The 22335-nt window shown below is 35.1% G+C and overlaps 1 protein-coding gene across 2 annotated transcripts in view; it reads left to right on the top strand.

The window, feature by feature from the left end:
• Positions 1–22335, top strand: part of LOC125648524 (Fanconi anemia group A protein-like) — a 166437-nt gene that overhangs the window by 26630 nt on the left and 117472 nt on the right. For both annotated transcript variants that reach the window (XM_056155797.1, XM_056155795.1), the window contains exons 5-8: positions 1873–1965; positions 3585–3658; positions 4595–4683; positions 6858–6928. In XM_056155797.1, the coding sequence (XP_056011772.1) occupies positions 1873–1965; positions 3585–3658; positions 4595–4683; positions 6858–6928 (327 nt within the window). The remainder of the gene's footprint in view (positions 1–1872; positions 1966–3584; positions 3659–4594; positions 4684–6857; positions 6929–22335) is intronic.

The raw sequence follows: 22335 nt of genomic DNA, 5'->3' as shown, positions 1-22335 counted from the left end.
AAACAAACTCGAGAAATTTAACAGTCTGTAGATATTTAAATTATGTATAAAACTTACTCTCTCGTCATGTCAAAACAAATTATAGATTTTATTCATGGTCGGATTATATATAATTTTGATCATCACGACACAAAACCCCAGTGCAAGGTGTAGACTGGCCAATTAACCAATTATATACTCAAGTGTGTCACCTCCACAAAGAAGCACCAGATTAACAACTATGTAAACACCTAATTATCCCTCCGGCATTCAACAAAATCCAGGTAAGTCCAAGCGGAAATTATTACACGCTTTGGTAACGGTGGGTATACGCTACCACCACTTCGAGAGTGAAAAACAATGAAATGTGTTTTACGGGACCCAACTTCACTTCGAGAGATCGAACGTTCGAGAGATCGATAGTAAATTTACTTTGTTATATATATAGGGAAAAAAATCGGGACCATGATTTCACTTTGAGAGACCGAGAACTTCAAGAGATCAAAGTTTGAGCCATCGAGAGTCACCTGTGATTAACTAAACTTCTTGAAATTGGGGCTTAGATTTAAGTGGTAATTATCGCAATATTTCGGCAAACGAACTATTAGAATTAATTAGTGATACTACAAGCACAAGGAAAACAAAATACGTGTAATTTTGTATACTTTGAAAACATGAGATGTGTCCTTTACAGGGACTAGTTCACAATTTTTTAACAAAATATTTTTTTATTTTTGATATAAAACATTAAAAGTATAACTCATTTAATGTTGACAACCAAAATTTTGACCTTCTGAATGCAAGAATAAAAGCTATATTTTAATCTTAAATCTGTGTTATGTAAACAAAGACTCGAGTCTATTTATGTACATATGCACAAACAAGTGAAATATTAATTTAAATTTGTAATATAAAGCAATTCAATTTTGCATAGTCACAAATTTTAACTTTTAGATAACACATTTTACCAGAAATATGCTTCAAACGTGAAAGATATAATAAACTTAGATCGATATCCATTTCTTTTGAAAATTTCATAAACAATAATATATACCGCAATCATTGTTTACAAACAAATAATAAACTCTCTAAAATGAGCTTCTGTGATAATGTATAACCTTATTTTTTATGTGAAATCTTTTAAACATATTAGACAGTAGTAGATTTGATCATTAAAAGTGAAAAACAAAATTTTGTGGAAAATCGTGAATCATTCCCTTTAAAGGGACTGGTTCACGATTTTTGATAAAAATATTTTTCATTTTTTATGTTAAACATTAAAAATATAACTCATTTAATGTTGACAGAAATTTTTTTGACCTTCTGAATGCAAGAATAAAAGCTATATTCCACACTTAAATATGTGTTATGTAAACAAAGACTCGAGTCTTTTTATGTAAACAAACAAACAAGTGAAACATTGATTTTGTAATATAATTCATCTTAATTTTCCATAATCACAAATTTTAACTTTTAGATGACAAATTCTACCCCCAAAATGCTTGAAATATGTGAAAGATTTAATAAACTTAGATCGATATCCATTTCTTTTGAAATTTCGTAAACAATAACATACCGCAATCTTTGTTTACAAAACAGTTAATAAACTCTCCAAAATGAGCTTCTATGATGATGTATAACCTTAATTTTCATTTGAAATCTTTGAAACACATTAGACAGCAGATTTTGATCATTAAAAGTGAAAAACAAAATTTTGGGTAAAATCGTGAATCAGTCCCTTTAAAGTGCAGTATATTAATTATGACCCAGTTATAATGTGCCCCACATGGGTATAAATTTGAACAGTTCTAGGTTATTATACTGTCAAAACATAAAAGATTTATAGGGATTAGGACGGCTGGAGTTTTTGATGGTATTGTGCTTTCATTACAGGAGAAGATGACTAACCTTATCATAATGGTCCGTGAAGTGGTTGACAGACAAACTTTCAACAAACCAAGATTACTGAACTTATTTTGTAATGAGGTATATTTGATGTTCACAAGATTTGGGGCATATTTCTGGTTGTTTTGTCTATGGGTATGCTATTTACACTCTGGTTATAACTTTTAAATCAGAGATTCAGGGACATAAATTGTTTTTAGCTCACCTGAGCTAAAAGCTCAAGTGAGCTTTTCTGATCATCCGTTGTCTGTCATCCGTCTGTAAACTTTTCACATTTTCCACTTCTTCTCCAGAACCACTAGGCCAATTTCAACCAAACTTGGCAAAAAGCATCCTTTGGCAAAGTGCTTTCAAGTTTGTTCAATTGAAAGGCAATGGGAGATGATCACAAAAATGCATAAATAGGGTGGGTTTATTTAAAAATGTTCTTCTCAAGAATCATTGGGCCAGAAGAGCTGAAATGTACATGAAAGCTTCCTGACATCGTGCAGATTCAAGTTTGTTAAAACCATGACCCTCGGGGGTAGGATGGGGCCACAATAGGGGATCAAAGTTTTACATATAATTCATTTAGGGAAAATCTTCTTGTCCAATGGGCCATAGAAGTTTACATGAAAGCTTCCTGTCATAGCACATATTCAAGGTTGTCAGAAGTCATGGCCCTCAGGGGTAGGATGGGGCCACAATAGAGAATCGAAATTTTACAGTTTTACATACAAATTTATAGGAAAAATCTTTAAAAATCTTCTCAAGATCCATTTGGCCATAGAAGTTTACATTTACATGAAAGCTTCCTGATATAGTCCAGATTCAAGTTTGTTAACAGCATGGCCCCTGGTGGTAGGTTGGGGCCACAAAAGGGGATCAAAGTTTTACATGTGTGTATATATAAATAAAAAGTCTCTGTTTTGGAAGTAAAATATAGAAAAAACTCTAACCACTTTGTTGAAATATTTCGACTGTGTTACCGGTTTTCTTCAGTCGTTTTTTATCTCTCATAGCAATGTAACGCACGACTACATACACGAAGGGACGACCCGTCCCGAAAATTTGACAATCTGGTTGTTCGTGTCGTTCGTCATTTTAGTGCTTTGTGTGTGTGTGTGTGTGTGTGTATATATATATATATATGGGAAAATCTTTAAACATGGGCCAAGGTGACTCAGGTGAGCGATGTGGCCCATGGGCCTCTTTTGGTCTTTTCATCTGTCTGTTAGTCTGCCTTCATAAAATTTAACTTTGGCCTTAAACTTTATATCTCCGCAAGCCATGAGCCCATGACTGAAACATTTGCTCCCCTCCCCTTTTACCTGTGGCTCTCTGCATGGCAATTTCTTCTTGGGGTTTGACTTGCATTTGAAAAACTTTAACATTGTCCATATTTTTTGAATGGTTGATGATAAGGCTTTGAGACCTTTTTTTTTGGATAGCAAAATTTTAACCTCTTGACCTTGGAGAACTTAAGCAATGAATGGTTAGTGATAGGGCTTTTGTATTTGACATGAGTATTCCTTGTGGCAATTTAAGACCTTTCTTTTAGTGCTAAAATGTTTGACCGCTTGACTTTGATCTACTTTTGAAAAACTTTAATCAACATATAACTTTTGAATGCTTAGACTTTTCTTTGGGTACCAGAATTACTTTGCTGCCATATAGGGGCATCAATGTTTCACAAACACATCTTGTTCTTTTTTTTCCAGAAAATATTGCCAGTTTTTCTATTATGGGTTCTTCATAAGGAAGAAGTTATGTCTCTGAATACCTACCTATCCTTGTAAGTAGTATATATAAAGTGTTTTCACATTGAAATTGAGAAGAAAATGATGTTCTGTTATGATATTCGGATGTTTGACGTAATGAATATTCAATAAAAATTCCCTGTTGGATTCGAACACATAAACTGCTGCTTTGTAGTCTATAGTGTTGTGCATGTACAATCACAGAGTCGCAGACGTATCTGCACAAATTAGTCAGGAAAACCAATTGAACTGAAGATCTGAAGCCTTCCTATCAGGACATTCCATCCAAAAATAGGACATTCTATCCAAAAATAGGACATTCTGTCCAAAAATAGGTCATTCAATCCAAAAATAGGTCATTCTATCCAAAAGAGTGAAGTCATTGAGGCTGAAAATGATACATGCCTCCCCCTCCCCTCTCAGGATATGATAGGTATGGGTGATACATTGATGGTATGGCATTAGTTATTACTGGAATGAATATCTAGTTTGTATTTTCATGATTATTTGATTCTTTAGTAAGAGGAGGTGCTTTTTGTGTGTAGAAGTAAACTGTGTTGATGTTGAATTAAGTGCAGTGTGGAAAGTGTTCTGATTTATCCGTGATTCTAAAAATCGGCATAGCAGTGTTTGAACAGGGCCTATGGACTTATCCCTTAAAGCACCAGGATCATTATCGTTGAAGGTGTTGGCACAATGACGTTTTTTTGTGGTTTTGTGTAATACTTGTAGATCTGAATTGGCTAAACACCTATAGTTGGTTTCATCTTCATATTAAAAAAGAAATTTTCTCACTGGGATGTAAAACATGCTTGTACAAACAATAACCTCCTCAACCTATTGATGAGTTTTGAATTTCACTTTTGATATGAAGTAGTTGGATGCAAGAAATGCTTAGGTTTCATGTGCTTAAACTCCTTTTGTTAGTACAGTAGTTATTAATTTTCTTGTATGTTGATGTGTCTTTTCAGTAAAATTTCCTCTACAGATTTTGTTGAAGCTTTTTCCAGTGAATTACTGTCAAACTCTTCCATTTATGGTGAGGAGACATGGATTTTAGGTAAAGTTAATTCTTATGTAAACTACCATCAATAAACACAATTATCAAGGTCATTTGTTTATATGAATATATACAGAGTATATACCTTTACTAAGCAATTGTTGAAATATCAACAAAAAGTGATTTGAGGTTACCATGGCAAGGTAACACATTTATTCATTTCACTAAAAAAGATTATTTTGATTTTGGAATATGTCAAATGTTGAGCATTATAGTAATGACAGATGATGTAAACAAAGACTTAATTGTCAGATATAACAAGACACAGGGTAATAGTTTAAAATCACTAACAGATGAATTATCTTTTATATAAGTTAGGAGGAAGTAACTATAGTGCCCATGGTAGCCTAGCTGCAGAACTGTAGCTCTCTGAAAAAATATTGTGACGGAACAGAGAGCTACAGATCCACCCCTTATAAAAACTTCAATTTACAGTGCACAAAAAGCTGCGCAAGGTTGAGGCATGATATCGTTGTATTCTTGTGTTGCTGTCTCATAAATTTAATATAAAAAAATTCTTAACATATTTTCTTACTATACTTGTGTCCAAACATACCTTCAAATATTCCTTAAAGCTCCATACGACCCGAAAACTCACAGCTTCAAATGATTTCGTTTCCTATATATATTGATATTTCAAGAAACATTGTGCTACTAATAAATGTTAAAACATAAATGTATGTTACAACATGCACAGTTGCTTGCCAAAAATTTTACGTATCATTCAAATACATGAATTAAGTCATTGTATCATCAGAAGAGTTCTTTTTCATACATGACCTCAAGCAACTGTGCATGTATATATACGAGGGCTGTTCAATATGTAATGTGTATTGTACCACAGCGTGATAACGCTTTGCACGATTTCATGGATGATGATACTCTTGAATAGCTCTACTCAATACCTTTCCAACGGTATAAACACGAGCCTTCAGCTCCACATAGTTTTAAACTTATAGTTATTTCAATAGAGCCAGTCATTGACCACTGTTGTAAAACGGGTTGGGAATATTGAAGAAGTTAAAGCTTATATAAAAGTTCACACAAAACTCGGTCATTCGGTAATGCAGTTTTTTACTGAATTGGGGGAAATTTATGGGTCTGATGAGGTATCTTATGAGACAGTTCATAGGTGGAGAAAGAAATTTCTGACTGGCACAGAGTCCGTCAAAGATGCAGCAAAATCTGGCCGACCTGCGACTGTAACAGGCAAAGCAAATGTCTCAAAAGTCAGGGATATAATTGAAAGTGATGGCAGATACACGATTCGTGATATTGCCAAAACTGTTTGAATATCGCTATCGTGGGTGCATTTCATTTTGAAGCGTATTTTGAAAGTACGAAATATTTCTGCTAAATGGATACTGCATATATTGACAGATGACCAAAAACGAGTTCGAGTACAAATCACTAAGCAATTGCTCAAAATATTTCCCAAATTCAATCAAAGACAATTTGCAAACATTGTTACTGGTGACGAAACATGGGTTCACTATTTCGAACCAGTAAGAAAAATTGGAAACAAAATATGGCTAATTAAACACGGTAGAAAGCCTGTAGTTGCCAAAAGAACCATAAGCACAAAGAAGCTAGGTTCTTTATTGCATATTTTTCTCATGTGATGGTATAACCGTATAAATTCTGGTGGTGAAGGGCAAAATGTGTTACAGGTCGGTATTACCGAGATGTTATACTAAAAAAGCTCAAGAAATATTATCATAAACGATGCCCTGTGTCAGGATTTGGGCATGTTCGTCTACTTCATGATAATGCTCCATCACATACATCTGAGCTTGTGAAGCAATTTTTGAAGTCGGAAAAGGTTACCGTCTTGCCACACCCACCATACTCTCCAGATCTAGCCCCATGCGGCTTTCCTTTTTCCAAAACTTAAAAAAGTTCTTATCTGGTGGTTGTTACAAGTCCCGACAAACCCTTGGCTCAACCATCAGTCAGTGTCTCAGAGGTCTACCTAATTCAGCATACCGTGACACATTTCAGAAATGGATTCATAGATTGAAATTATATATTTCAAACCGCGGAGAATACTTTGAAGGGATGTAATGTTCATTTCACTATTTGAGTCGAATGCTATTGAGATATTGTACAATATACATTACATATTGAACAGCCCTCTTACATTGTGCTTTCTCATTGTATACTTTGCTTTGCAGAAATTTTAACTTTAATTCTGAGAAATTCACAATCTACACAGAAAGACTCAGATGCTGTAAGACTTCGAAAGGTAATTATTAACTAGACAGAACATGTTGATTAATTTTTTTGCAAATCGTTAAAAGCATGACTCCAGTAAAGAAAGATCACTGAGAATCTGGGTCTCATATAAATCTTGATTTCTTGGAAATTTGTTTGGGGACACCAAAACTTTTTTTTATTTTGTGAGAACTTTTCATAAATTGTCAAATTTCTTATCACACTGTGATCTGAAGTTAATATGTTGACGGTGCTATCGTTAATGCGAGCACAGGTACATATACATATAAGAATCTGAAATGGTTGGTTACTACATGCAAAATTTCACATCTGGAATAGGCAGATGTTATTTTCATTTTTTTCTTAACCCCACCTTCATAAATCTCTATTCAATGTGTCAAGGTGGTGATATTCTTAAAATTTTATGTAATAATCCCCATGTAGCATGACATATTCTTCTTATAGAGGAAATTATAAAAGAATATCACATTGACAGAAGAAGTTTTAACCCACTAATTATATCCGCATTTGCATCTTGAGAAATAAACTATTTAATGTAGATTCAAATTTGCTATATGTTACATGTTCTCTTTTGCCTGCCCCTTTTCTTTTAATGATAACAAAACATTGAGATCCATTCAAAAAGCCTATCATTAACCAAGCTGATCATGATCATTTGATGTAAAGCTTACAGTTAATCTTTTCATAAACTTAAGTACAATTTCTCTGTTGTAATAAAGTAAAGCACATACCCTGAAGCATACTACTACATCAAATGAATAGTTCTTGTGCTGTTCCATTCTCATCTGGAACTGTTCTGTTACCACACCAAACTGTTCCGTTCAAATCATTCAGCATTACATTCTAGGGCAAAGTGTTCTGTTTCCAAACCAAACTGTTCCATTCTCATCTAAAACCGTTTCCTCTCGATAAAGTTTTATGTTCCCTTGAACGGTTTGTTTCTGAATGGTCTTTCGGTACTCACCTAGGCATTATCGAGTCATTGTAGATCAACTTACGCTCGGTAGGAGTCGTAGAAGACAAAATGAATTCGTTGATGAAAAGAACACAAAATTGTATAGTAGGGGATTTTTATGGATTGGTTGCAAAGGGGTTTTATAACAAACAAAATTTCAAATGATATTCCCAGTATAAGTGTGTATAAGTCTTCGATTGATTAAGAATGGACATGTTTTAAAGATGTTAGAAAAGTAGAATGAATTATTTACTTGTTATGATCTTCAACTTTTGTTGTCTTCAAGTGCGGGTGTGAATTTGGAGACTATGAGTTAAATTGCTAGAACAATGGTGTACTACCATACCAATGAGTGGATACGGATCCCAGGTGCAATTAGATCCTCTCTTCAAGTGTCAAAACAGGACTTACAAACAAAACAGGACTTACAAACAAAACAGGACTTACAAACAGGACTTACCGACAGGATTTACAAACAAGACTTACAAATTGGACTTACAAACAGGACATACAAACAAAACAGGACTTACAAATAGGACCTACAGACAGGACCTACAGACAGGACTTACAGACAGGACCTACAGACAGGATTTACAGACAGGACCTACAGACAGGACATACAAATAGGACTTACAAACAGGACTTACAAACAAAACAGGACTTAGAAACAGGACTGATAAACAGGACTTACAAACAGGACTTATAAACAGGACCCACAAACAGGACTTACAAACAGGACCTACAAACAAAACAGGACTTACAAACAGGACCCACAAACAGGACTTACAAACAGGACCTACAAACAAAACAGGACTTACCTGAATACGTGTACCAAATGCATTAACATTTCATACATATACCGTCAACTAATTCACCTTGAATATTGAAACAATGCGAGCACTCGCTATGAAACAGAAAGTACTGTGTACGATGTTTGTTAACAATTGAAAATTTTTATGCCCCCTTTCAAAGAAAAGGGGCATATTGCTTTGCAACTGTCTTGTCAGTCAGTAGACCACATGTTGTCCTCTCAATATCTTGAGAACCATTCACTTCATTGTAATGATATTTCATATGTGGGTTGGTTATGATTAGAAGAGGACCGCTATTGATTTTCAGGTCAAAGGTCAAGGCAGAGCTGCCAACCCTCACGATTTTGGCGTAAAGTTTACGATTTTAGGGCCGAAAATACGCCTTACGATTTCACTATATCTCTTCCGATTTTCTCTTATTTGACATTTCGAAAGTTTTAGAGCTGTCCGTCATTGGTTTTTACTTTTATAAGAAACAAACCATAGTCGTTACTACGTTTGTTTGCATAGTCTATATGTATACAAAATCTCGATCATTTTAATGCTTTGAAATAAACAATATGGCAGCTGCTACTAAGCGTAAGGAATGAGAATACCAAACCCCTGTATGCATAACCCGGACGCAGTTTACCCAAGATTGAGCGGAGGTATAAATGTCTAGGTGTTGCGTGATTGGCTAATATCAAGAGTGAAATTATTTAGAATTGAAAGAAATAATATGTATACGGTGTGACCGTTAGACCGAGCGAAGCATGTACGTAATGGTCATTGGAGTGTCCCAAGTGGTAATCATAATTCCGTTAAGTACGGTAGATTATGATTCATTTAAAAATATATATTTTGAATGAAATTTCCTTGCGCTAAACACCCAGTAACATCTCAATATTAAAGGAGTTTATATGGGGACAACAGTTTTACATGATCCGCCTATTCATTGAACGCGGGAAATAAAACGCAAGGCGACGTAAACTGTGCATTGTGACGTCACATTTAGCCTCGACTTTTTTCTCTTTTTCAAAGCAAACAATTATAAACAACTATATTACATTCCGTATGCAATGAAAAAGGCCGTTAAAACTAAACAAAATTAACCAATAAATTCAAAATGGTAAAAAGTAACCGTAATTTTATCGTATATTCTTATTCAAAGAAACTCATGAACTCGTTCATCTATTTAGTCGTATTACGATTTTATATGTATTTATTTGCTAAAACCTGTTACAATTATAATTATACTATTCACTTTGAACAAACTGAGTGTTTAAATTACGAATTGCACGTTAGAGTCTTCTATTATTGGCATTCAAAATAAAACACGAATAACTGTTGAAGCAGATAATGAAAAAATAAATGGCGGCGCCCATATGGATCACGAAAATTTCAGTGAACGTATATAGAGATTATCTCTTTTTCTTTTGCTGATTTTGACTTTTTTCTTTTACATACGTGTTACCTTTAGAGCCTTGCTTCGCGGACGGGTCTTCGGCCCGTCCGAGCTTCGCTCAGTATTATAGAGGTTCAAATTAATTGTCAGGATGAAAAATTATCACACAAAATTGAGAAATGACTGAGGAAATTACCATGGTGGGGGTGTGCTTAAAATGAAGTGTGTAATTTACTGCAGATTGTTATGTGTTGTAAAAAAGTACAAATATGGCCTATAAAAGGCACGGGACCCTATATATTTTTTGTCATTTTTTAGCAACACTTGGAATGAACTTTGAAATGTTTGCGGTCATTTGTTTAAAATCGATATAGTTAATTGGTGAGAGGGCCAAAGGTTAACATTGAGGTCTATGGGAAATGAATTGGTACTCTTTTCCCGTAAGGCATGTGTTGATGGAAATAACAACAATACTCCCCCAAAGAAGAAAACCTAATAGAGCCAGTAATTCAAAGAACATGCAAGTACACTGTAAACATCTATCCATTTCAAAGTCAGAAGGGGGGGGGGTGATAAGTGTACAATCTCTTTGACAAACTTTAACATTTTTCACAGCGGGGAAAATGACATTAAAAAACTTGCCATAATAACTGACACAGTAACTGTAAAATTATATAGTGTACGTACTAAAGTAACAAAGTTTTATACCCAAGAAAATAAAATCAATAAAAGATGTATTTGACCTTCTGCAGTTGGAAAATGCATAACAATTAGTATGTCTAAATTCATTAAATTTGGATTTGAAATATGCCTAAAATTGCTCAGGTTATATTTTTCTTCATAAAATATCTCCAGCGGCAGGGGGCCTTACCTTACTATTTTCCATTTCATAATGTTGGCAGCTCTGTCAAGGGTCAATCTACTCTGGACATTGGAAGATGCTGTCCACTCAATATCTTGAGAAACCTTTCCTTGACCAGGGTTTGACATTTACTTTTTTGATTAGACCTGACCTTACATTCACTAGCCCTGACCAACTTTCCAGAAAAAACTGATTGTTTCTCCATATTCAGATACTTAATTCAAATGCCAAATGTTAAATTTGAACTAAAACACATTTAATTGTCTCAAAAAAGTCTTTAGTCTTGTCAAATATTCAGTTTGATGCTTTTATTTTCAAACACATTTTCTATTTCTTTAAATTCTACCTAGTACGGAAACTCTTTAGTCCATTTAGAATAAAATGACCTCAACCGCTTTTTAAAAAAAAAAATTTCTATTTCATAAGCCCTGCTTTGTTTCTTCCCAACCTCTTCCTTTTTCTTCTCTCTTGGGGAAATCTTTTCTTGAGGACGAGAAGTCGTATTTGAATATAGAGACATTCCCCCACATATGTTAACATCGAAAAATGGTTGTGTACGACGTAATTTATTAATTTGATAAACACTTTCTTATACCAAATTCAAACAAACTGCTGTTGTTTTTTTTAAAATGAAAATGAATTCAATTTATATATATATCTATTTATCCTAAACATAACTTTATACACATTGAGTGCATTTGAGGTCGCTGTTCCTGTTGTTCTCGTGCTCCGTTCTTAGAGTCACGAATGACGAGAACATGTGAGAACGAACGTGTTCTTCAACCACACTACCTACGGAGGTGGTATGAGTTCTTGCATTTTAAACCTGTTCTCGGGATGTGTACTCGGCGTTCTGGATCGACAGGAATTTATACTCGTACGAAGAACAGCGTTCTCGAATGCACTCTTAAACATAGAGTAGATGTCGTAAAACATCACTTCCGAACGTGACTTATCTATTAGAACTAAAAAAAGAGATTATGTCATCACATGATTCAAAATTGCTCGCAAACTCTTTGCATATATTAGCTCTTCTGAGTTGAAGGCTCAAAGAGCTAATCATATGGCCATATGTGTGGCGTGCGGTGTGCGTCAACTTTTTGGGAAAAGGGCTATATCTCAAGAACCCCTTGGCCAATTTTTGTCAAATTTGTCACAGGGTATCCTTGGCCCAAGGGCTTTCATTTGTACTAAAACTAGGGTTGTGACCCTTTAACAAGGGGAGATAATTAGGAAAATGCAAACAAAAGTAGTGGTTGCTAAAAAATCTTCTTCTCAAGAACCACTGGGCAAATTATCACCAAACTTATGCATAAGGATGAGGATAGGTTGTAGATAAAAATTTGTTCAAGGCATCATCCTGGGGCAAAGGTTGTGGTCTCAAGGTCACTTCAAAGTTGACCTTAAATTTTGTTTTGTTAAAACTTTGATATTTTGCTTAGTATAAGGACTAGGATCATCAAATTTTGTCAGTTGATGCATCTTAGGACCTAATATAATGTTGTCTCAAAAGTAGGTCATGGTGACCTACTTTTTGAATTTCCCAGGTAATTATTATTAAATGGAGTTTGATGCATAGCTTCGACACTTTTGAGCTTATGATCATCAAAAGTTGTCAGTTGATGGATCATGGGACCTTGAAGTGCGTCATTTGAAAAGTATGTCACCATGACCTACTTTTTGAATTTTATGGCTAATCATTTATGAATACATTTTAGGTTGTTATTTCAGATACCGAGAGGTTTAGAATCATCAAACCTTGTAGGTTGATGTGTCTAGAGGCTTAGAAACATATTTATAAAAAAAAGTAGGTCACAGTGACCTACTTTTTGAATTTTGCAGACATTCAAATTTCACATTTTCAATTTTAGATGCATATTTTGGACACTATGAAAGCTAGGATCATCAAACTTTGTCAGTTGATGCATCTTGAGTCTTCATAGTTTGTTGACCAAAAAGTAGGTCACCATGACCTACTTTTGGAATTTGACAGCTATATTTTAATATTTCAGATACTATTTGACTTACAATTATCAAACTTTGTCAGTTGATGCATGTTGAGTTTTCAGAGTGTGTTGACTAAAAATTAGGTCACCGTGACCTATTTTTGGATTTTGATGGCTATATTTGAATATTTCAGATACTATTTGACCTACAATCATCAAACTTTGTCAGTTGATGGGTTTTGAGTCTTCAGAGTGTGTCGACCAAAAAGTAGGTCACTGTGGCCTTCTTTTGGAATTTGACGGCTATATTTGAATACTATTTGACTTGTCTTTTGATGCATCTTGAGTCTTCAGTGTGTCGAACAAAGTAGGTCACCGTGACCTACTTTTGGACAGTTACATTTAAATTTTCAGGTACTATTTGACTTAACATCATCGAACTTTTGTCTTGAGTCCTCGGAGTTTGCAGACTATAAATTAGGTCACCTTGATCTACTTTTTAGCTCACCTGAGCTGAAAGCTCAAGTGAGCTTTTCTGATCACTTTTTGTCTGTCGTCTGTCCGTCCGTCTGTCTGTCTCTTAAACATTTACATTTTCAACTTCTTCTCCAAAACCACTGGGCCAATTTTAACCAATGTTGGCACAAATCATCCTTGAGTGAAAGGGATTCAAAATTGTTCAAATGAGGGCTAACCCCCTTATCCAAGGGGAGATAATAGCAAATCAGTATAGATACACTGAAAATTTTAAAAATCTTCTTCTCCAGAACCAGTAAGCCAATTTCATTCAAACTTAATGCAAATCATCCTTAGTTGAAGGGAATTCAAAATTGTTCAAATTAAGGGCCAGGTTCTTTTCAAAGGGGAGATAATCACAAAAGTGTAAAAATAGGGTGGGGTCATTTAAAAATCTTCTTCTCATGAACCACTGTACCAGTTTTGTTGAACGTTGCTGACATAATAGAAATTCAAGTTTGTTCATATCATGGCCCCCAGGGGTCGGATGGTGCCACAATAGGGGAAACCATATTTTATATGTATTTATATAGGAAAAATCTTTTAAAATCTTCTTCTCAAGAACCATTGAGCCAGAAGAGTTCAAATTTACATGGAAGCTTCCTGACATAATGCAGATTCAAGTTTGTTCATATCATTGCCCCCGGGGGTCAGGTGGGGCCACACTAGGGAAAACCATATTTTATATGTGTGTATATAGGAAAAATCTTTAAAAATCTTCTTCTCAAGAACCATTGAGCCAGAAGAGTTCAAATTTACATGGAAGCTTTCTGACATAATGCAGATTCAAGTTTGTTCATATAGCCCCCAGGGGTCGGGTGGGGCCACAATAGGGGAAACCATATTTTATATGTATTTATATAGGAAAAATCTTTAAACATCTTCTTAAGAACCATTGAGCCAGATGAGTTCAAATTTACATGGAAGCTTCCTGACATAATGCAGATTCAAGTTGTTCATATCATGGCCCCCAGAGGTCGGGTGAATGGAATAACAATGGGAAATTCATTTTCCATATGTTAAAGTGACTCAGGTGAGCGATGTGGCCCATGGGCCTCTTGTTTAACTTCAAAGCTATATCTAAATCAAATGCTAAAGGCCTAGAATCATGAATCTGTTTCAGTTGATGTATCTTGAGTCCTCGGAGTGTGTCAATTAAGAAGTAGGTCACTGTGATATACTTTTTGAATTTCATGGCTATATTTAGATATTCCTGTTCTACAATGTATCAGAAGAGCGATTCTAGGAGGCCCATGGGCCTCTTGTATTTCTAGTTAAGAATAAAATATATTATAGTTTAAAGTAAAGTTTCTTGTAAATTTTTCAACATGACCAGTCGGACTAGTAAATCAACATTTTACCGACCAGACCTATCATTTAGTAGACTCGGTCGGTCGGACATGCCTTAGTGCCAAACCCTGATTACAGACATTAATTAAACTTAATACACTGATACATTGTGAGGAGTAGATGACCCCTGGTGATTTTGAGGTCACATGGTCAAAGGTCAAGCTGGACATTGAAATATACTGACCACTCAATGTTTAGAGAACCCTTTGCTTGACAGACATCAAACTTGGTACACTGGTACATTTTATGGGGAGCATGACCCCTATAGATTTTGAGGTCACATGGTCAAAGGTCAAGGGTCAAACTGGACATGGAATATACTGTCCGCTAGTGATGAACGATTGTTGCCGACAATCGATTGTCGATCATTTTTGGCTCTTTGATTCCGATTATCGATTTTATTTTCCATAATCGATTGTCGCCTGTACATTAGTTGATAAATAATCCGAGATTCTTCTGACTGTTAACCCCGATTTTATATCGTGATATGTGCGGGGCCAAGTCAGAGTGGACTCCATATTGAAAAGTTGGAATTCAGTGACACCAGCTATTGTCGCTGCTTTGCCTACCTTTTACAGCTTTATTTCGCGGGTTTACTTTCCAAGACGCGAGGATTCAGTTATCGGATGATTATTCTACAAGTTAAGCATGATTAATACGATGCTATTGCCATGTAAATAGCTCTAACACTGACAAATGAATCGTCACTTTGACTTAGGGCGCCTACTTGCCATTTGATTTCTTTGCGCATGACGTCAGCACACAAATTCACTAAATTCCAATCGGCGTCAAAGTAGTCTGACATAATACTCAACCGATAATTGAATCCTATCTAGACCCATGAAATAAAGTTGTAAAAGGTAAGCAAAGCTACATTAGCTGAATTCCCACTTTTCAATAAGGAGTCCGCTCTAAATCTCGCACGCACATGTCTCGATGTAAAATCAGGAATCTCGGATTAGTTGATAAATTCATATATATGAGTGTATGTGTGTATATATATATATATATATATATATATATATATATATATATATATATACATACAGTGGAACCCCGTTATTACGTTTTCCATTTTGTCACGATAAAATAACGTAATACCGGGGGCAACGTAATAAACGTTCCCAGTTAAAATATCATTTGGTGATTGTATATCGTCCGTTGGTACTCTGTGAAGGGTTGTGTGAATATATCTTTACTGTTTCTTTGTTTAAAAGACTATGATACTTTGTTTTATTTACATCTTATCTTTAATGTCCGTAATTCTTCATGTTCTTATCCCTTTTCTTTATTTCGATGTAGGATACATAAGGATGTTTTGATAAACGTTGCTTTTTCTGCATTCGTTTGGACCACCATTTTGTTCAACTTTAAAACAATGCGTTCATGTAAATTTCTCTCAATAACTCGTTCCGGTTCGTATTCAACATTCGTATTTAAAAAATAACAAAACATCGTTTTTATTAAGTTCTCGAATTACACAATACACAACACAATAAAAAAAATCCCACCCAAAAAACAACAAAACTATAGACACAAAACGCACACGATACCCAACACTTGCACACTTCTCACCAACGATAAACATGCACGGAGAACAATTTAAGCGCAATCCACATAAAAAGAAATATAATGATGCACGAAGATTTCATTTATAACGCTAAATGATGGCACTAAAATCACGTGCGTATCAAGGGATTTTAAAATATTCACTGAGGTAAATGCCGTGCACGAATCGGCCGATAGATTGGTGTATGTATGGATGAGATTTACGAACACCCAAGCTGCATGTCCAAACAACGAACAATTTTTTTAATTGAACACCTTTAGTCACCTATGTCCAAGCAGTTACCCAAATGGTTGTAACATCGCTACGATAAATCTTGTCTTTCTTGTTTGTTACCAAAGCTTTCCGTGAATAGAGTTTTAATAGCGAAGGTAATCATATAATGATGCACGAAGATTTCATTTATAACGCTAAATGATGGCACTAAAATCACGTGCGCATCAACACGCAGGTGGTTGAGAAATTATTTCTTTGATTATCAAAATATGAAAAATGAAGTAAATTTCATAGAGGACAATTTCTAAATAAACATTATTTAATTGTTTATCACTGGCTTCTATACGGGGTATTCACCTGTATTGATGTCGCTAGATCTATCGAAGCGTTATCAGTCAAGCGTCTCTAATCCCCAAACAGACCAGGAAATTTACATGGTGACTGCCTCAGGCAGTCAAGGTGTGAATGGTTTATTATTTTGAGAATCACTATTGAATAATTAGGGGTTTATTACGTTTTTGTCGGAATTTTTACAACGTAATACCAAGTGCCGGCATTTTAGGACAACGTAATAACGAGGTCTATTTTATATAGGTTTGTTAAGAAATGGTTTTGTGCTTTGAAATTCCAACGTAATATGCGGACTAACGTAATAAAGGGGAAACGTAATAACGGGGTTCCACTGTATATATATATATATATATATATGACTAGCGTCATGAGAAAAGGGCCCTTATCTTTCAACGTCACAATTCACAGAAAACTATGTCAAAGTTCGTGAACGTCAAAATTGCGGCAACGTAAGAAAGTGTTTGTTGGTTGTATTTGCTTACATTCTGGATGCATTAATTATATAAATAATCACATGGCAGTTCCAACATAGAATCCGACGCCCCTGTGCATGCATGTCTTTGTAAACTTTTACTATTTCACTCACACAAACTGAATAAATGCGATGTGTGAACAGCGCATATTCATACATAACCGCTTACATGTATTTTGTTTTACTACTGCATGTCCGCTGCCATATTGTAAAACATTGTAAATATATTCTTAGTGCAAATTAGGATGCAAACAAAACAACAACAAAAAATGTAGAAAGGTTGGGCTGTCAACAATTTATGTTTTCCTTACATTAAAATCGCCCATCTAAGATCTAATAAAATGTAAATCTATTCGATACTGCGTGTTGGTCACTGTCTCAACGGAGGGAGAACTGACACATCTAATCGAAAAATTTTAAGGTAGCCTACATGCACAGTTATATACAAAACTAGAAACTTCTTCACGCACTTCAAAAGACATTCAAATTACCACATCATATGTAACTGCTGTATTTCAGTTTGAATTATTTTTATTCATATGACTTTTTTTAACTTGGAAAACGGTTTCTAAGTATTACAAATGATATATTGCAAAATAACAGAATGTATTTTTTTTTTCAATTCAAAATATAATTCCATGGGTATAAAGTTCTAGATATAGAAATATTTCTGCTCCTCGACACGCAGTTAATATGAATGTGTAAACCTCACTAGAGAGAATAGCACGTATACGTACGCGCCGTCCGATGCCTCTTACTCGGATGTCTCAGGTTATTTAAACCTTGAATTTCTCCCCAAAATAATAGACAAGAGGGACCCTCTAGTTCACAACACCAAGAAACCGCCGAGGTGGCTGAGAGGTTAGAACGTTCGCCCCGCATGCAGAAGGCCGGGGTTCGAATCCCAGTCATGACAGACCTAAGTCGTTAAAACAGGTAGTGACAGTTCCATCGCCAAACACTCGGCATCAGGTGTGAATGTCATGGGTTCTCGGAGATGACCTTAAAAACGGATGACCGTGTCACAGTAGGTGTGGCATGCTCAATGGCCATAAGTGCCGAGCATAGGCCTAAATTTGAAGCTCTTCACCGGTCTTGGTGATGTCCCCATATGAGTGAAAAATTCTCGAGCGGGACGTTAAGCAAGATACAATCAATCACAACACCAAGAAAAATTCACCTTTTCGGGGCATCTATGGAAGGGGCGGTAAAAATAATATAATCATGAAGACTATAAGAACGGCGTTGATGGTTCAATTAAATGCCACCCCATGGCCCTAACACTGTTTTCTTTATGGTACATCATACAACTGTCATATCCATTCGCGATGGTTGTGTAGGTTAAATAATACATACTTTCTATGTAATCCACTGATAAACACATTTAGTGTTGGATAGCGCTCTTGCTTTGCTACGTTATGTCATACATTCGTTGTTGCATTTTAGTCAGGCCACATAAAGATTTCATTAGCCTGAACACATAAAAAGTCTGACAGATACTGGATTCTCGTACATTTATTGGTATATCTCAATGGCAATAGTTTTAATGCTTTATTTAGTTAAATTTTAGTTTACATTTGCCTGGTAAGAACAGTGTAGAGTGAAATGCACCGCGTAGTCATCGTTCACAAAACGTTCCTGTAGTGGAACTGGAACACACCAGTTTGTTTCTGAGAAGTTTTGTCATCTGTCGGGTATTTCAAAGTGTGCTACTTCGAAATTTTCACTTTCATTTCCGGTGTATGACGAAAAGCTCATTACATTGTGTCGAAACACAGCTGTTGATATATTTTACAGGAGACTACCGCGTGTTTTAGCTAAAGGTCAGATACCTATATATCTGATTAAATACAATTTTGGCTTAAGCAATGAACTTATATCATATTATCATGAATTAAATTCATAAGACAAAGATACATATACTGTCAGGTAAGATTGTTTGTAAAAGATCCAGTCAAAGATGTACCGTGTCTCGCTCTGACTGAGGAATGAATTCTCGCCGACAAGTAATGTCATTGAACTATATTTATTCATTTACTATTTAACCTTAAATTTATTCATTCATTTATGCATATTTGTGTTGAAAGTGAGTTCTAAAAAACACATATGTAAAATGATTGCGTAAATGTGAACTTAATCTGGAATGGTAAAATTGATGCTGCGTCTTTCCATGCGCATTCACCGGTGTTCAGGTCATTGGGAATTAAGATATTACCATTTCTATATAATGTTTCTTTTTCCCCACAATATAAGATCAAATATTTGTGTTTGAAATGAATATACAGTCAAACCTGTATTAAGAGACCGTCCAACGGAGAATGGAAAAAATGTCACATATGACAGGTGGTCTCTTAATACAGCTAGGTTGCCTATTTTCCGCAGTTAATGGATAAAATTTCGCAAATAATTTGTACAATGGAGAAAATGACTACATGTATTTGGAATTTATCATTAAGAATATCAAGTACGGTTTTAATAGTTGTAAAATAAAATTAATAATACACTGTAGTTAAAAATCTAGAATACAATGTGTTGTATCATAATTTATTATTCATCAAAAATTACATTTAATCTATTTAAGAATGATAAACTTTGCATGCATTTCATATAACACATTTACACGAGATTTATAACTTATTTATAAACTGCATGTAAATTTTCTAAAACTTATAAACACTTTGTTGTAAAGAGTATTTATGTATAGCCTACTTGCACAGTGTAACTAAAAAATGCAATGCTTGTGGTAAGAAAGCAAATGGTGAAGTGTTGCGTCTCCTTTTGTACAATAAATGCTGGAAATATGTTATTCAATTTGAGAAACATTAAATAAATTACATTATCCATTGTACATGCACAGCAAATCTTTTAAGCTTAGAACTAATGCAGTCAACTTTCTTGAACTCGGACGTGTCAAATACTCGGGACATGTCGAAGTGAGCTGCTAGTGCCGGTCATTATTCTGGAAACCTCGAGTATCTCATGCAGAAAAACTGTGAATACGCCGTTTAAAATTTCAGTCCTATGCATAATATTTACCTGATTTATATCACAATCGGACAAAATTTTCACTCTGTTGAACATAATGGTATAACAAGTGGTAGATTTTCATTTCCGATCTAGTCTACTCGGCACTTCTTAAAGTTTGTCGAAATTCACACCTTCAAATACACCGGCCTTGATTCCCTGATCCTTGATTTTGTTAAATAAACAACAACTCGGATTTTATTAATTAACCACACACGACACTGCATGTTGACAGCTTGGGTATAATAATTTATTCAGAGGGCTGACTAAACAACATCACCGCCAAACTGTGCGTATTAAAACGAAAGTGTTAGGGGCGATAATTCCCAGAATAGTTGGCTCAACCGAAATCAAAAGTAGTAATCACTTTGTAATCGAAAAATGTACAGTCGTTAAATAGAGGTAAAATTTCGTGAAAATACACGAAAAGGTTGTAAAAATCATGGTCGTTGGTCGCGTCAGACAGGTGGTCGTTTAATACAGGTACAATATATAGAGTAACGTCTTGGGGGGAACTTTTTATGGTCACATACGACAGTGAGTCGCTTAATACAGTGGGTCGCTATGGCAGTTTTGACTATATGAAGTAATTAGAATTGATTCCAAGGACATGCAATATAATCAGCATAATATTTGACATATGACGTTACAATTTCTTTACGTTGATGTTTGTAATATTTTTACAGATGTGTCCCAAAAATTGTCATTAAAAAGTTAAATAACGTGATAACAGCATAAATTTGGTATTTTTGTGAACAGAAAATGATAAATAATAAAATTCTAGGAAAAACTAAAAATGTGAAATTTTGACCGTAAGGGCCCTTTTCTCATGACGCCAGTCATATATATATCTATATATATATATGTGTGTGTGTGTGTGTGTGTGTGTGTGTGTATCCCAACCCAGGGAAACCCAAGTCAGACGTCTGGATTTTTTTTCCTTAAAATATACACATATCCGAGCATAAAACTAAAGTGAAATACCCCAAAATGTACATAGCGATTATATCGATCATTGATCGATACAGTTCTTCCAATTAGGACCGATTATCGATTATGAATTTTTTCCGATTATTCAACACTACTGTCCGCTCAATATCTTGAGAACTCTTTGCTTGACAAACATCAAACTTGGTACACTGGTACGTCTGGTACGTCTTCAGAAGTAGATGACGCCTATTGATTTTGAGGTCACATGGTCAAAGGTCAAGGGTCAAACTGGACATAGGAATAAACTGTCCATTCAGTATCTTGAGAACCCTTTGCTTGAGAGACATCAAACTCACTCGGGACATAGGAAGATATTGTCTGCTCAATATCTTGAATTGGTTTGGCACTACTACATGTATCAATTAAATGATGCACCATGGGGGCATTTTTGTTTTACAAACATTTTTTGTTAACTTCTTGATAACTACCATTTCAATTCTTTTCAAATTGGTGTGAAGTATCTTTCGGACCATCATTGGAAACACACGTTGATTATGCTTCGTTCCGAAGCGTAATCAACCGTGGGTTTCCGACGATGCTTTCGGACAAGTGGAACATAAAATTGTAAATTACAGGACTTCTGCACCCCTGAGGCTTAAGAATTGGGGCAAAAACTAACGAAATTTGACCACTTTTCTGAAATCTTCTCTTCAACTGCACATGTATAAGAAAAAACTAAATGGATAGTGATGTAGATCAGGAAGGCCTCTACAAAATTGTAAATTTCATGATCCCTGCCAGGGTAGGGGTTCTGACTCCAGGGCATGGCCAAACTTGGTGTGTAGTATTTATGTGTAAAACATTTAAAAAACATCTCTAATGTTATTGATACTGAATTTAAACTAAATGGATATTTAGAATGAGCAAGTAGCCCTCTACAAAAATTGTAAATTTCATATCCCAGGGGTAGGGGTTTTGGTATTAGGGTGGGGTCAAAATTGTCAGTAATTAAATGTGTTAACAATTGAACAT

This window comes from Ostrea edulis, chromosome 1, assembly GCF_947568905.1.
Source record: "Ostrea edulis chromosome 1, xbOstEdul1.1, whole genome shotgun sequence".
Lineage (NCBI taxonomy): Eukaryota > Metazoa > Mollusca > Bivalvia > Ostreida > Ostreidae > Ostrea > Ostrea edulis.
This window is presented reverse-complemented; position numbering and strand designations above follow the sequence as displayed.